This window comes from Macadamia integrifolia, chromosome 13 (assembly GCF_013358625.1).
Source record: "Macadamia integrifolia cultivar HAES 741 chromosome 13, SCU_Mint_v3, whole genome shotgun sequence".
Classification (NCBI taxonomy): domain Eukaryota; kingdom Viridiplantae; phylum Streptophyta; class Magnoliopsida; order Proteales; family Proteaceae; genus Macadamia; species Macadamia integrifolia.
In genome coordinates this window covers 15,852,772-15,867,082 of record NC_056569.1, presented here as the reverse complement: position 1 = coordinate 15,867,082, position 14,311 = coordinate 15,852,772, and the positions used below count along the sequence as shown (strand labels likewise).

The 14,311-nt window shown below is 46.2% G+C and overlaps 1 protein-coding gene across 1 annotated transcript; it reads right to left on the bottom strand.

Annotated features, from left to right (window-relative positions):
- Window positions 1-3,780, bottom strand: LOC122058744. The gene is made up of 4 exons (XM_042621410.1): window positions 2,870-3,780; window positions 1,313-1,368; window positions 1,026-1,218; window positions 1-390 (listed from the first exon to the last, which is right to left on the bottom strand). The coding sequence occupies exons 1-4, from the start codon at window positions 3,758-3,760 to the stop codon at window positions 37-39; spliced, it is 1,494 nt and encodes a 497-aa protein (XP_042477344.1). The 5' UTR covers window positions 3,761-3,780; the 3' UTR covers window positions 1-36.
- Window positions 3,781-14,311: the final 10,531 nt, after the last annotated feature.

Sequence of the window (14,311 nt, the reverse complement as noted above, 5' to 3'; positions counted from 1 at the left end):
TTTACAAACTAAAGAACCATGTGACTTTTATTGAATTTACCGAATAAAAGGATATCTAGAAATGTAGTATTCCCTTACACGAGATGCACCATCTCTGGCGAGAAGCCCTTCAAGATCTCCCATAATTCTAGCCAACCAAATCTCCAAATTTCTCTGAATTTCTTTGAAATTGTTCCTAATGGAGTCCAATGACCGTCTAGTAGTTAGTTTAACCTGTCCCACTAGTTCATCATCAAATTGGCTCTTGGTGATATCAGTTTGTAGAGCTGTTAATTTCTGCCCCGTCTCAATCGCCCGCTGTTGGAGACGAAATGCTTCAAGCAAGAACTCTGTTTGCCGTTGAGTTCGGAACTCTGAGCTGAGGGTTGGCTCAGAAGGATCGCTGGCTTGCTGGACAAAAGAGAAGAAATCAATTAAAGAGAGAAATCTCCTTCACCAAACTCAGCAAAATGTAACACCAATGTCAGCACGGAAACGAGAAATTAAAAAAGTCATAAACAAACAGGATTGAACTAGTCAGCTATGAACATTGATTGCTATTGGATATGGAAAGCCATTTGTGTTGATCAATGATATATTTAGGGACATGACAAGCTCCAATAACAAAATGGAAGAACTAATAGGAGGGATAAAATCAAGGATACAAAAACTCACACCCCCTGTTTTCGTCCCCATAGCCAACATGTGTGCGCCAGGGACACTTTAGTGATAGGTTCTAAAGGAAATGGACAACTATATTTTGTCAAATACCTTAGGGACAAACTCCTATGTTCCTCTCATTACATCATTTTCAAACAATTTCCTGGACAAACGCAATTATTATCTTACTTTACTTGCAGTAATGCATCTATCATTATTCATCCAAATGAAAAATGCATCTAGCATTGACATAGTTGCAAATTAAAGCCCTTCTCATATACAAATTTTGAGGGCTGGAACCATATAAATTTCCGCCCACCAGAGAGAGGGGTGTTTAGTTGGAGGAGGATTATGAGGGCATAGGATTTAAGGTGGTTTATACATACCATTCTCCTGCATAGATCATCAATCTTCCCTGCAAGAGCTTGATATCTCTTTGCTTGCTTCCTCATCAATGAAGGAACCTTCAATAGATCAGTCTTTCCAATTCTTTCCAAATTTAGTAGTTCCTGCTCAAGCAATTTCAACTTAGAGGAAACTCCGGTTGATTCGCCGTCTACTTTCCAAGGGGACTCCCTTCTGAACAAGAAACATTTTATAATTTCCAGTAAATCAAGTGGTGTTTTAGTATCTAACTTCAAGAAGGTTTCAGCATCCACACCATTTCAATTACCTCGGCACATAGTGCTTCATTTGATAGAGCGACTCAAGAGATTCATATTGTACATCCTGATGCAACAAAAAGAGAATCAGAAATAGACAAGAATAAGAAAGCACAATTATTTACATACCCACATTGCAATCATTAATGCAATAGATCTATCTCTTTTTCTTTTCTTTTTAAATGTTGTACAGAAACATAGTAAAAGGATTCATACATTGGGTTCAACATCAAACTAAACAAGGTTGCACTTCTTCTGCAACTGACTAAAACATATGGACATTGGATTATTGGTTATCTGTCATCAAGTCAGTGAACTTGAGTAAGTATGCACATCTACGACCAAGGTATTAGAATGGAAACCCTTCTTCCTCCATGATATACACTGCTCTTCTTAGTTAATTATATACTGAAGAATCAGTAAAAGCACTAGCGATTAGAGGTAACAATAACCAAGTTTGCCTTCATATTGGAAGCTGTGAATCTTGTGGTTGGATTAAGCAGAACTGGTAAAGGAAATGGACAAAGACAACTCCCACATAGAAAAATTTATCATTTTGGTCCAAACAATGCTATTGGATGCATACACTTGAGAAAAGAACAAAAATCTAATTTCCACCCCATCCTGAACCCCCTGCCAGCCAGAACCCGGTGTCTCATTTGTCTCATTAAGATTTAAGTCAGGGCTCTCAGAGCAGAGAAAGGAGGCAAACATTCAATTGAAATTAAACTATTCGGACTAATATAAAAGGAGGTGAAAAAGGCGGGACAATTTAAAGATAACACATTTCCATCTAACTGGATGGAAGACTTCTCAGAAAAAGACAATTGCCTAGCGCAGTTGGTGAAGCTGTGGTGCGCTAAGCCCACGCTCATCAGAAGATCTCGAGTTCGAGCCTCCTGGCCTTACCTCCCCCCACCCCTCCTATAGGGTAAGTACCAATCAAAGAAAAAAGAATTCTAGGTAACTTGCAGGACACTTGTTCAAATGAGGTAGCTCCTAACAACAAAATAGCAGAAAATGTAGACAAAGTTCTTCTCAAAGATTAATATCAAAACATAATAATTTATTTATTTTCAGCCCAACACATGCGCACTCAGATACATAGAAAATGGAGGAGGACAGAAACAAACAGAAACGCAGAAGTAGAAGGATTAACCTAAGAGCTCTTAGCATCTCAGCCCACACTACTAAAAATATTGGGATTTGTTGAGGAAAGTAATGATTATGCCTACAGCGGAGCAGCACTAGTAACATAGTTCTCATAAAAACCTCTCTAAGCACTCAACTCAGCAAGACCAGAAGTATCAGAGAGAACACTCTAAGATTGTTTCAGACATAGTTTAACAAAATGAGACTATAAAATAAATAATCAAAAGATTATAGTAATCGTTTTAGTCGTGAACTACTCTCCTTCCAAGTATTGTAAAAGGAAATTTGTACAAATAAGCTCACAGATCACAACAATCAAATACTTTGAGATATATCAATAAATAGATAGACAAATTATTAGATGAGAAGCTAAGAATATCGAAAAAGAGAATAAGAAGAAGAAATAAAAAAAAAACCTGCCAACCGTTCTCAGCATAAAACTTCGAAGCCGAAGGAAAGAAATCCCGACTGAAACCGTTCTGTTGCCCATAAACCTCACCCATTTCGTCTCCACCGCTATTCCGCGCCAAGAAACACTCCTCAGAGATGGGATCTAACCCCTTCGAAAACCTCATCTTCCCAAACCGCGAAAGACCTGGGCTATAATCACCAAATTCCCCATTCTCCTCCACATTTACACCATAACCTCCCCTGTTCTGAGACTCATAAGCCCCATAATCCGAACCCTTGTCGCTTTCAGTCCCATCAACGGAATCAACATCAAAATTCTCCTCATCCGTCTTCCTAGACATAAAGTTAATCATCTCTTCCCTCTCCTCAACCTCTCTCTGCGACTTCTCAACACACATTCTCAGTTCAACTTCATTCTTCTCCATTTCATCGATTTTCGCCCTCAAATGCGCGATTTCTTCTGCAGAAGCTTCGATCTGCCGCAACAGCTTCTTCTCTTCCTGCTGCCATCCATTCCTGTGACTCGCAAAGATCTCAACAACCCTAGCATTCGCTTTCGAATCCTCTCTTCTACGAGACATCATTTGTCGAAGCTGTTCCTCTGCCTGAAAGAGCTTTAGAGAGAGGTTCCTGTTCCGAGTTTGGAGAGTGGAGATTAAAGAGAGAGAGGATCTCGGGAGGAAAACTAAAAAGACAGCAAAGCTGAGGCCGAGATACGAGGAGAGAAGCTTGTGAGCTTCTTCTTCGTTTGACGATGGATTTGAGGTGTCTTCCGCAACAACTGCGGTGGTGTCTGTATCTGCCTCTGCCGCCATTACTGAGACTGCGAAGAGCTCTCTCGGGTCTCGGAGGCAGAGCGGTAAATAGGTTGGGCAATGTGAAGTGTGAGAGACCATAACTGAAATTTGTTTCTGTTATCTTCCGAAAATAGCCCTCTTTTAAATACGAAATTAAACTTACCCAATCAGTTCGCTTTCACTGTAGACTTGGAGGACCGGTCCGAATTTGCGGCAGCTTTTATGGTTTTTCAGGACCAATGGACGCACATTTATTGCCACAGCAACCTTTAGCTCCACCACCTCATGGCCATGCCAAACTCAATTATAACGGTACAGTCGGACTTGCGAGCTCTCTGCAAATATTTTCAGCAAAAGTTGCCATATACTGGCTAATCTGATTAACTTATTTAAGGTGGGTTATTAATTTGTGCCTTGTGGTGGGATCATGTAAATATTAAGGGAGAAAGAAAGGAAACAACACTAGGAAAGTAAAGAGGAATTGATGCAACAAAAATTGATCAGATGATCTTTTCTGTAGTTCCTGGTGCTCCAACCGACTTGCATAGAAGAGATGACAGGGAAAAATCGGGCTGACTCGACAGGAGACTCTCCGATGCCTAAGTCAGATCTTTCCATAGCAGATGCTCAAGTAAGCTTTTCCAGTAAAAGGAGTGAGTGATTCATCCCTCATGATGGAGGTTTACCTTGGTATTTATAGGCTGCTGATGGAGAGAGAATGAAGGGTGTTTGTGAAGAGTCCTATTTAGGGGTGGAGTCCTTAAGGGAGTGGCACTGTGACTCTGGAAATATTTCGGGTTCCAGGGCATATTCTGGGAATATTCTTCATTAATCTCGGAGGTGCAAGCCGTGAGAGGGGTGGACGCCTCTAATGACGTGTAGTGGATAGAGTCCTTTGAATGTAGGAGTGGATGTGTGCACGTTTCTGGGTGTCTTACTTGACTATTCCTAGCCGATGCTCAAGTAAGCTTTTCCAGTAAAAGGAGTGAGTGATTCATCCCTCATGATGGAGGTTTACCTTGGTATTTATAGGTTGCTGATGGAGAGAGAAGGAATGGTGTTTGTGGAGAGTCCTATTTAGGGGTGGAGTCCTTGAGGGAGTGGCACTGTGATTCTGGAAATATTTCGGGTTCCAGGGCATATTCTGGGAATATTCTTCATTGATCTCGGAGGTGCAAGCCGTGAGAGGGGTGGACGCCTCTAATGACGTGTAGTGGATAGAGTACTTTGAATGTAGGAGTGGATGTGTGCACGTTTCTGGGTGTCTTACTTGACTATTCCTAGCCGAGGTGACAGGTTGGTCGAGCTGAGGTGACTGGTAGCATGGCCTAATGGTGGGCTGAGGTGACAGCACAGCCTGTTGGAGGGCTAAGGTGGCAGCACGCCCTGATTGAGGGCCAAGGTGGCAGCACGGCCTGATGGAGGGCCGAGGTAGTAGCACGGCCTGAGGAGATGCCGAGGTGGCAGCACGGCCTGAGGAGATGCCGAGGTGGCAGCACGGCCTGATGAGATGCTGAGGTAGTAGCACAGCCTAATGGAGGGCCAAGGTGGCAGCACATCCTGATTGAGGGCCGAGGCAGTAGCACTGCTTGATGAAATACCGAGGTGGCAGCACGGCCTGATGGAGGGCCTAGGTGGTAGCATGTCCTGATGAGATGCCGAGATGGCAGCATGGCCTATCGGGATGCCGAGGTGGTAGCACGGCCTGATGGAGGGCCGAGGTGTAGCATTAGTCAGGATGATCCGTACCTGTGCCGTGGTTAGGAAGAAATACCCTCATCATCAGCCCCCCACTATAGCAGTTTGGATCGATCTCGACCTTCGTATGACCTGCGCTGTCTATTCAGTGCGAAACGCGCTGCTTCAATTCCTCAGACGAGGCTGCTCAATGGTTCAAGGATGTGGCTGTCGCTTGTTCAAAGGTGAAGGAGGACACAAAGCGCCTTCATGGGGAGCTGTAAAAGATTGCAGGCCATATGGAGGTTGAGAAAAAAATGGCCTGATCTGAGGAGGTCTGTGCCAATGATGTCGAGTTGATAACTGGAGAGCTGGAACCGGAGGTTGCTAAGCAGTTCAATGCCAACAGTAGCTTGACGAAGGAGAATGATGCTCTCTAGGATGAGTTGTCCGAGACTCAGGGCGCTCGCAAGGAGGAGGAGCTCACAACTAGGGTTGGCGAGCTGGAATGGCAACATCGGGCTGAGCTGGAGGCCAACGAGGTGGCTGAACCCCTAGGCCAATCAGAAGTGGTTGGTTGATGTTAACATTGCTTCATTTCAGGTCGGCTCGGACGATGCCATCTGGTTCATCCTGAGTAAGATGCTAAGCTACAATCTAATGGACTATAAGTAACGCATTCCCGCCCCTGCTACTTTGGTGTAGCTCGGTTGCTCGATCGACTTTGGTGAAGAGGTGACCCGACTCGAAGGATAGACAAGTGAAGAGCTAGGCCTGTGGATTAGCCCCCTGAGATTAGCCTTGTATATATATATATATATATTTATGTAGATGTCTCCTTCTGGAGTGATGTACTTTGAGGGTTTTTTTCCACTTTTTTAATGAATGAAAAATTTATTTGATGTCTTCATCTCTCAGCATTCTTGTGCTTCTTTCTTTATTTTCTTGTACTTCAAGTGCAGCTCGAAATAACTGTTGGAAGAATAAGGGCCAATACCGCTGTCTGAGTGTGGCTTCGTTCCTTGGCTGAGCTCGGAATTGATCTTCCATGTCTAATTTATGAGCTCTTGAGGTGCCAAGCCTGGGCCTAGCCATAGGGGTTTCGAGCTGGGGCTCGATCTTAGAGAATGCCGAGCTTGGGCTTGGTCTTAGAGGGTGCCGAGCTTGGGCTCGATCTTTTGAGGTGCCAAACCTAGGTTTGGTCTTGGCTGTGACAAGCTGGGGCTCGATCTTAGGGAATGCCGAGCTTGGGCTCAGTTTGAGGGTGTCAAGCTTGGGCTCGGTCTTAGAGAATGTCGAGCTTGGGCTCGATCTTTTGAGTTGCCAAACCTGGGTTTGGTTTTGGCAGTGCCGAGCTTGGGCTCAGTCTTTTGAGGTGCCTTGTGTTAAGGTCTTTTATAGTACCGAGCTAGGGCTTGGGCTTGCATGCCTTAGTGCGTAAGGGCTTAAGGTTCTGAGCTAGGACTCGATCTGAGAATCTCAAGCTTGGGCTCGGTCTTAGAGGGTACCGAGCTTGGGCTCGGTCTTTTGAGGTGCCTTGTGTTAAGGTCTTGAAGTTATCGAGCCATGCTTGGGCTTTCATTCCTTAATGCGTAAGGGTTTGAGGTGTTAAGCTGTGCTCTGGCTTGCGTGCCTTGATGCGTAAGGGCTTGAGGTGCCGAGCCGTGCTCGGGTTTCTGTGCCTTAGTGTGTAAGGGCTTAAGGTGCCAAGTCGGGGCTCGGGCTTGAATGCCTTAATGTGTAAGGGCTTGATGTGCTGAGCCGAGGCTCGGGCTTATGTGCCTTAGTGCATAAAGGCTTAAGGTGCCAAGCCAGGGCTCGGGCTTGAATGCCTTAATGGGTAAGCACTTGATGTGCCGAGTCTGGGCTTGGGCTTGAATGCCTTAATGCATAAGGGCTTGATGTGCCGAGTCAGGGCTTGGGCTTACGTGCCTTAGTGCGTAAGGGCTTGAGGTGCCGAGCCGTGCTTAGGCTTACGTGTCTTACTGTGTAAAGGCTTAAGGTGCCGAGCCGGGGCTTGGGCTTGAATGCCTTAATGCGTAAGGGCTTGATGTGTCAAGCTGGGGCTCGGGCTTGAGTGCCTTAGTGCGTAAGGGCTTAAGGTGTCGAGCCAGGGCTTAGGCTTGAATGCCTTAATGCATAAGGGATTGATGTGCCGAGCCAGGGCTCGGGCTTGCATGCCTTAGTACGTAAGGGCTTAAGGCGCTGAGCCGGTGCTCAGGCTTGAATGCCTTAATGTATAAAGGCTTAATGTGCCGACTCGAGCTTGTGTGCCTTAATGTGTAAGGGCTTGATGTGTAGAGCCGGGGCTCGGGCTTGCATACCTTAATAAGGGCTTGAGGTGCCGAGCCGGGACTAGGGCTTGCATGCCTTAATAAGGGCTTGAGGTGCCGAGCTGGGGCTCAGGCTTGCGTGCCTTAATGCGTAAGGGCTTGATGTGCCAAGCCAGGGCTCAGGCTTGCGTGCCTTAGTGCATAAGGGCTTGAGGTGCCGAGCCGGGGCTTAGGCTTGCATTCCTTAATGCGTAAGGGCTAGAGTTGCCAAACTAGGGTCTGGTCTTGATAGTGTCGAGCTTGAGCATAGTCTTAGATGATGCTGAGCTGTAGCTCGGCCTTAGGTGCTGCCGAGTTGTAGCCTGTCTTTGTGCCTTAGTTGTTAAGGTCTTTGTTTCCTTAGAAGAGCCAAATATTTGGGAGAAGCTTTATAGTATATTGATGTGTGGTATGCACTTGAGACAAATATATTGCTTCAAAATAGAATCTAATCCGGTCCATGAATAAAATTGAATAACTGAGATATGGAAGCTAAGGTGCTGACAATATAAAATCTATAAGACTAACACCCAATCGATAGGATTTCAATGCAATCTACTGATAAAACTGTCTACTGATAAAAGTGTCTACTGGCCTCAGTGATTGGGACAGTAAGCAGCTGTTTTACTGGCTTGGCTCGGGTCAGGAGCCTTTCATCTCGGCAATCAACAATTTCTACCATACATGCTAGGCCTGAGCATAATTTCTTGATAGATTTTATGAAGTTTGCATAGCATTCCCGAGATTCCTTCTGGCTGGACTTGCATTCCCCAACTCCATTGTTGGCGGGGAATTTGACTTTTATGTGCTTAATAGACACAATCGCCCCAAGGCCATTGAGACCAAGTTGGCCAAGGATTGCGTTGTAGGGTGAGGCGATCTTTTATGGTAGTAGTTGTCTGAGCTCCTTGTCCAGTGGTTATGGGCAAGTCTACAACTCCTTCCAGTTCTGCTAGTGTGCCTGAAAATTCGTACAAGGGTCCTGGAGCTAGCTTTAGGGTCCCAGTGCCAAGCCCTAGTTTTGTGAAGGCTCCGTAGGACATGAGGTTAATGGAGGCTCCTGTGTCCACTAGGACCCTGTGAAAGGGGTGGTTTGCCACCACTAATTGAACTACGACAGCATCGTTATGAGGCCAGTTCAACTCTTTCAGATCTCTGTCAGAGAACGTAATGAGTGGATTCGTTCTGAGGGCTTGGATAGGCTGTTCCGTGATGCATACGAACCGTGCATGTACTTTGGAGTTTCTAACTGATTCCGTCGTGGGTCCACCCATGATTGTTAGAATGGCTGGACCCACTGTCTGGTTATCATACATGTCAGCTCGGTCAGTGATTGGTTCCTTCGGCGGTTCAATCCTATCTCGGATTGGCCTTGCATCATCTCTTCTCAACTCGGGCCAGTTCCCTCCATATTTCTGCTTAAAATACTTGTTAAGGTATCCAGCCTTGATGAGCTCATCAATTTCCCTTTTCAGAGAATTACAGTCTTCAGTGTCATGCCCATGGTCACAGTGGTATCGACAGTACTAGTTGGGGTTCCTCTCCTCTAGTTTAGCCATCATTAGCCTGGGCTAACAAAAATACTTCTGATCCTGGATCTCTAAGAGTAGGTTTGTTTGGGAACGATCAAGTTCATATTACTCGGGTTCATCAGTGTCAAGTGATTGATCTGTTCTATTCTTCTTCGGCTCATGGGAATCGTCCCTAGGCCTCAGAGTCCTTTTCTTCTCCTTCTCTGACTGGTCACTGTTGTTAGCTGTCACTCTGGCGGCTAGTACTTCCTCCATGTTGGCGTATTGATTGCATCGTCTTAGCAGCTCGGGAATTGTTTTTGGCAAGTCAAGGGCCAGAGATTGGACCAGATCAGGGTGCATTATCCCGTTGCACAACGTGCTATATGCCACTCCTTCCAATAGTTTTTTTACCTCTAGTGTCGCCTTGGTGAATCGGGCAAGGAACTCTCGTATAATCTCTCTCGCACCCTGCCTCATGTTCATCACATTTTGCGTAGTTTGCTTCTGCTTCATACTTGCTTGGAAACATGTGAGGAATGCTCTTGTCAGCTCTTCATAGCTATGGATGGACCGGGGTAGCAAGTTCAACATCCATACCAGCGCTACTCCTTTTAATGAGTCTGCACAGGCTCGATAGAGAACGGCGTCTGACCTACCATGAACCGTCATGGCCAAGCTGTAATACAGCAAATGATCATAAGGATCTGAGGTGCCATTATATCCATTAAAGACGGGTATCACAAAATTTGAGGGCAGCTTGGCGTCTATCAGTTCGCCAGATAATGCATTTTGGGCCGAAGTTACAGTTATGTCGGCCGGGTGCCTTTGCCTCTGCATTAATTCTACTCGCTTAGCGAGGCACTGGATACGGCTGTCCAGGTCATCCCTTCTCACCTCAGCTCAGTGATCTGGGGATCGTTGTTCCCTTTCACCTCTTCTGGGGCTTCTTCCTCAGCCTTGGTGACCACCAGGCCGATCCTGACCTTGCCGCAATACGCCTCTAGTTAGCCTGGCGGACGAGTCCTGACCCCCATAGGGTTGATCTCGCCAAGCTGTCCTCTGAGAATTTTCTCATTCTTCTCTGTGTGGATGCATGCCTCTAGTAAGTCTTTGAGGCGATAGCTGGCGTCTTCCTGCCCGGGGTGGGGATCTAAGGACATCATGTGTCTCTGGGTTCCGATGACGCGTGGAACGACAAGCTCTCCCATTCTGAGCTAGAATGGGACCTTGTCTGTGCCCCTCAGTACGGGGAGTGGGGTGATACCGAGTGAACAGTACGTTATGTTCTGGCCGACCCCCTCATTGCTGTTGATTGAGGGGTGACACTGTTTTCAGGAGATTCATCGTTGAGTTGTCTGCCTGAAACTGGCCTAGGCGGCTGAGTTGAACTAGTCCGTGGAACTGGAAGTGCCAAGTCGAACTGATGTATGAAGTCCTGCACTAGTGCGTTTGTCGCTAACACTTATAGCTGCAAGCTCTGCATCTGTTCTTCCATGTTTGGGTAAGTTACCCGGGATGATGGGACATGGCAAGATAGCTGAGGGTTTTGCTCGCACTGATCCCCCTCTCCCTGGGCAACTTATTCATCAGGCCTGGTTTGCTAGGGTCCTTATGGAGGGGTCTCTGCTGGGACATTCTCCTACTCTACCATTGGTGGTGAATGGGGACTTCCAAGTGGTAACTCGCGGGTGGATCTTACTCGTGTTGTCGTAGAAGAAACGACCTTCTCACTCCTTAATTGCATTGGTCCAAGGTGACTTTTTGTAATCGATTCCTATGAACGGCGCCAATCTGATGTGGCAAAAATTGACCGATGATCTTCCCTGCAGTTCCTGGTGCTCCACCCAACCTACACAGAAGAGATGATAGGGGAGAGCCGGGCTGGCCCGACAGGGGACTCTCTGATGCCTAAGTCAGACTTTCCACAGTAGATGCTCAATAGAGCTTTTCCAGTAAAAGGAGTGAGTGATCTGTCACACCCCGTTCACACAGAACCGGGCCAGTGACCGGGTTAACACCGGTTAACCCAAACCTGCCAAGATCATCTGATACAGTATTCCACCACAGCATACACACAACTACGAAAGTGCTCATCAGTTCAGCGGAAGACTTAGTTTACCTGTGAATATTCCCATAATACTTGATACCCGAATTGTAATACAATAGTTAAATACATATGGGCCCGAAGGCATGATATTTACATAATAAGAGTACAATTCACATATCAAGTACACAAGAAGAATCATCAAAAATCAGAGAGTCAACTCAGCTCGGTATTAGAAGTAGGGCTCAGCTCAGTATCAAAAGGTAGAGCTCAGCCCGGTATCAGAAGGTAGAGCTCAGCTCAGTATCAAAACAAGGCTCAGCTCAGTATCAAGGGGTAGAGCTCAGCTCGACATCAAAACTGCGGTCCCACAACACAACTCTCGCACGAGCAATCAGTGTCGTGCTCTAACTCCTCAGGGGTCCACCAATCCTCTTCAGGGAACTTAACCGTGGGACCCGACCCGTGCTCTTCAGATGGATGACCTGCAAAATCATCTAAAAGAGGTGCACACGTGGGATGAGCTCACTAGCTCAGTAAGTTGAAAGATGGACCACACAACAGTCCACACAACAAATCACAACCATATGCACTATATGCTATGTAATACATTTTTTTAATCACATCCACCTAAGCAATATTACTAAGTCTTTGGTTTAGTGCTACTACAACCATAGTACGTGTATACTCTGGGTACGAGCCACGAACTCCATCCCGCGATATGCCCATAGGGCTGTCGGAGAAGGCCCACCGTGAGTACTCGAAAAAGTAAAACATGTCGACCACCGGCTCTCAACATAAAATAAATGACAGAAATTAAAGGTGTTGACTCCAGCAATTTAAAAGCAGTACGATTGGCCCTCTTGAATATACCACCAGGGTTGCCGACTGTCCTAATGACCAGTCGGGCGTAATGTCTAACCGCCACAGTGACTCGACAACCGCGACCACTGCTTCCCCCCAAATGGTAACCCAACACCTTAACCCCTGTTGGGAAGGGTCGTAGCATGGGAAGATAATCCTAAACCGCATACTCCTATATGACAATAGTACGATTAAATAGTACCATCGCGTCCCATACCACGGGCCACCAATGCGCTCGTTTCCAAGCCGACTATGGCGTCTAGTCTATTAATGCATCATGCACAATGATGTCAACATTCACCACATAAGCATATCATCACTTGGAAATTAGGAAATAAACACAACACACATAGCACAATATATGAGGATGGCTAATCTACATAACATTTTCATGATGACATGGCTAGTCTAGATACAATTAAATGAATGTCAAACAATGCCTTAAAACAAGGCCAAACATCCTTTCCCCACTTACCTGTAGTGTACAAGGACTCACGCTCGGTACGGGTGAGATCCGATGCGAGAAGCGTAGGATTTGGTGAACCTATCATGAGTGAGCGGGGTTAGTATTTCACCATTTTGGGATCAAGATTAACACGATCCAATGACAAGATCATGTTTAGAATCCTAAAAGAAGGTCACACGTCCGTTTTGGGTCCAATTGGAAGTAAAAATTACGTTCGGAGCCTCTCGGGTGGGTCGAACAGCCCACCTGTCTGACGCTCCAGTCAGACCCACCGGTATTACAGGTCAGCCCGCCTGTAATACCCTACTTCTTAAACCCGGTATGATTACACGGTTGACCCGATTTAACCATATAGGACCCGAACTGGAGAGAGTTAAAGCGGGTTCCTTATGGACTATGATGGCAAGGGTGACCTTAAACACCGGTTGGCCCGACAAGTCCGAGCCAGTGCCAGAAGAGACGGGTGTACCCAAGCCGTGTACATACACCTATCATAAGGCCATGTACGGATAAAGCAGGTATGTAGTTGTATCTTAAGGCGCATACGTATATTACATCTTATGCCAAGAGTGAGATTCGTGCCGAGGGCCGAATTCTGTCAAAATCCCACTTGTTGGCCAAGTTTTGGCCCTCAGGTGGGCGGACAGGTGGGCACATCCACCCACCTGAGTGACCCACCCATGTGAATACTTAATTATTTTAAGAAGTATATATAGTATTTATGTTTTTTTTTTCTTTTCTCATTTATGACACTCGTACGTTGGTGAGAAGAGTAAAGAGGAGAGAGAAAATAAAAGAAAGAAGAATAGAAGAGAAGGAAGAGGAAGAAGAGATGGATTTCAGCGGCGTCGAGGCTTGATCTTCCCATTCCGACGCAGGAAGAGTGATCTCCAACACGAGATCTACGTTTAAAGGTGAGCAAAGGCTGGGTTCCTTAAACTTTCATCATACCCAATTAAACCCTTGATTTGGGTAGGGTTTCTCGAGATCTTGTAAATCCCCCTTGAAATGATGAATCTAAGGTTTAATAGATGATTTATGTGTTGATTTTGAAGGATTTGAAGAAGTATTTACAAGGTTGGAGAAGCATTGTGGATTTGAAGTGATTTTGGGGTTTTAAAGGAGTTCTTGAGCAAAGAAGGTAAGATGGCTTTTCATTCCTTAAATCTAACCTAGATCTAGGTTAGAACCATCTTATGAGACCTTGAATGTGTGAAGAATGGGTTTGGAAAAGCCCCATTAGAATCCCCAAAGGTTGGGGGAAGTTTGGGAAGAAACAACAGTTTTTCGCCAAGACCGGTGGGCCATTTGGCCCGACTGTGGGCACCCGCCTGAGAGGGCAGGACCCTCGGGCCCAACAGGCGGGCCCAACCGATGGGCCGACCGGCGGGCCACCCTACCCGCCGATCTTAGTAGGACCCTCGGGCCCAACCAATGGGTCAGACTAGTGGGCCGATCGGTGGGCCGACCTACCCGCTGGTCCAGACCAGTGGGTCTGACTGGTGGGTCAGACAGGTGGGCTGTTCGACCCACCTGAGAGGCTCCGAACGTGATTTTTAAGTCCGATTGGACCCAAAATGGACGTGTGACCTTCTTTTAGGATTCTAAACATGATCTTGTCATTGGATCATGTTAATCTTGATCCCAAAGTGGTGAAATACTAACCCCGCTCACTCATGATAGGTTCACCAAATCCTACGCTTCTCTCACCGGATCTCACCCGTACCGAGTGTGAGTCCTTGTACACTACAGGTAAGTGGGGAGAGGACGTTT

Coding starts and splice junctions, on each gene's coding strand:
- LOC122058744 (XM_042621410.1), bottom strand. CDS start 3,760: ATGGTCTCTCACACTTCACATTGCCCAACCTATTTACCGCTCTGCCTC. Junction 1,219..1,312: donor ATGAAGCACTATGTGCCGAG/GTAATTGAAATG, acceptor TTTCTTGTTCAG/AAGGGAGTCCCCTTGGAAAG. Junction 391..1,025: donor ATGATCTATGCAGGAGAATG/GTATGTATAAAC, acceptor TCTTTTGTCCAG/CAAGCCAGCGATCCTTCTGA.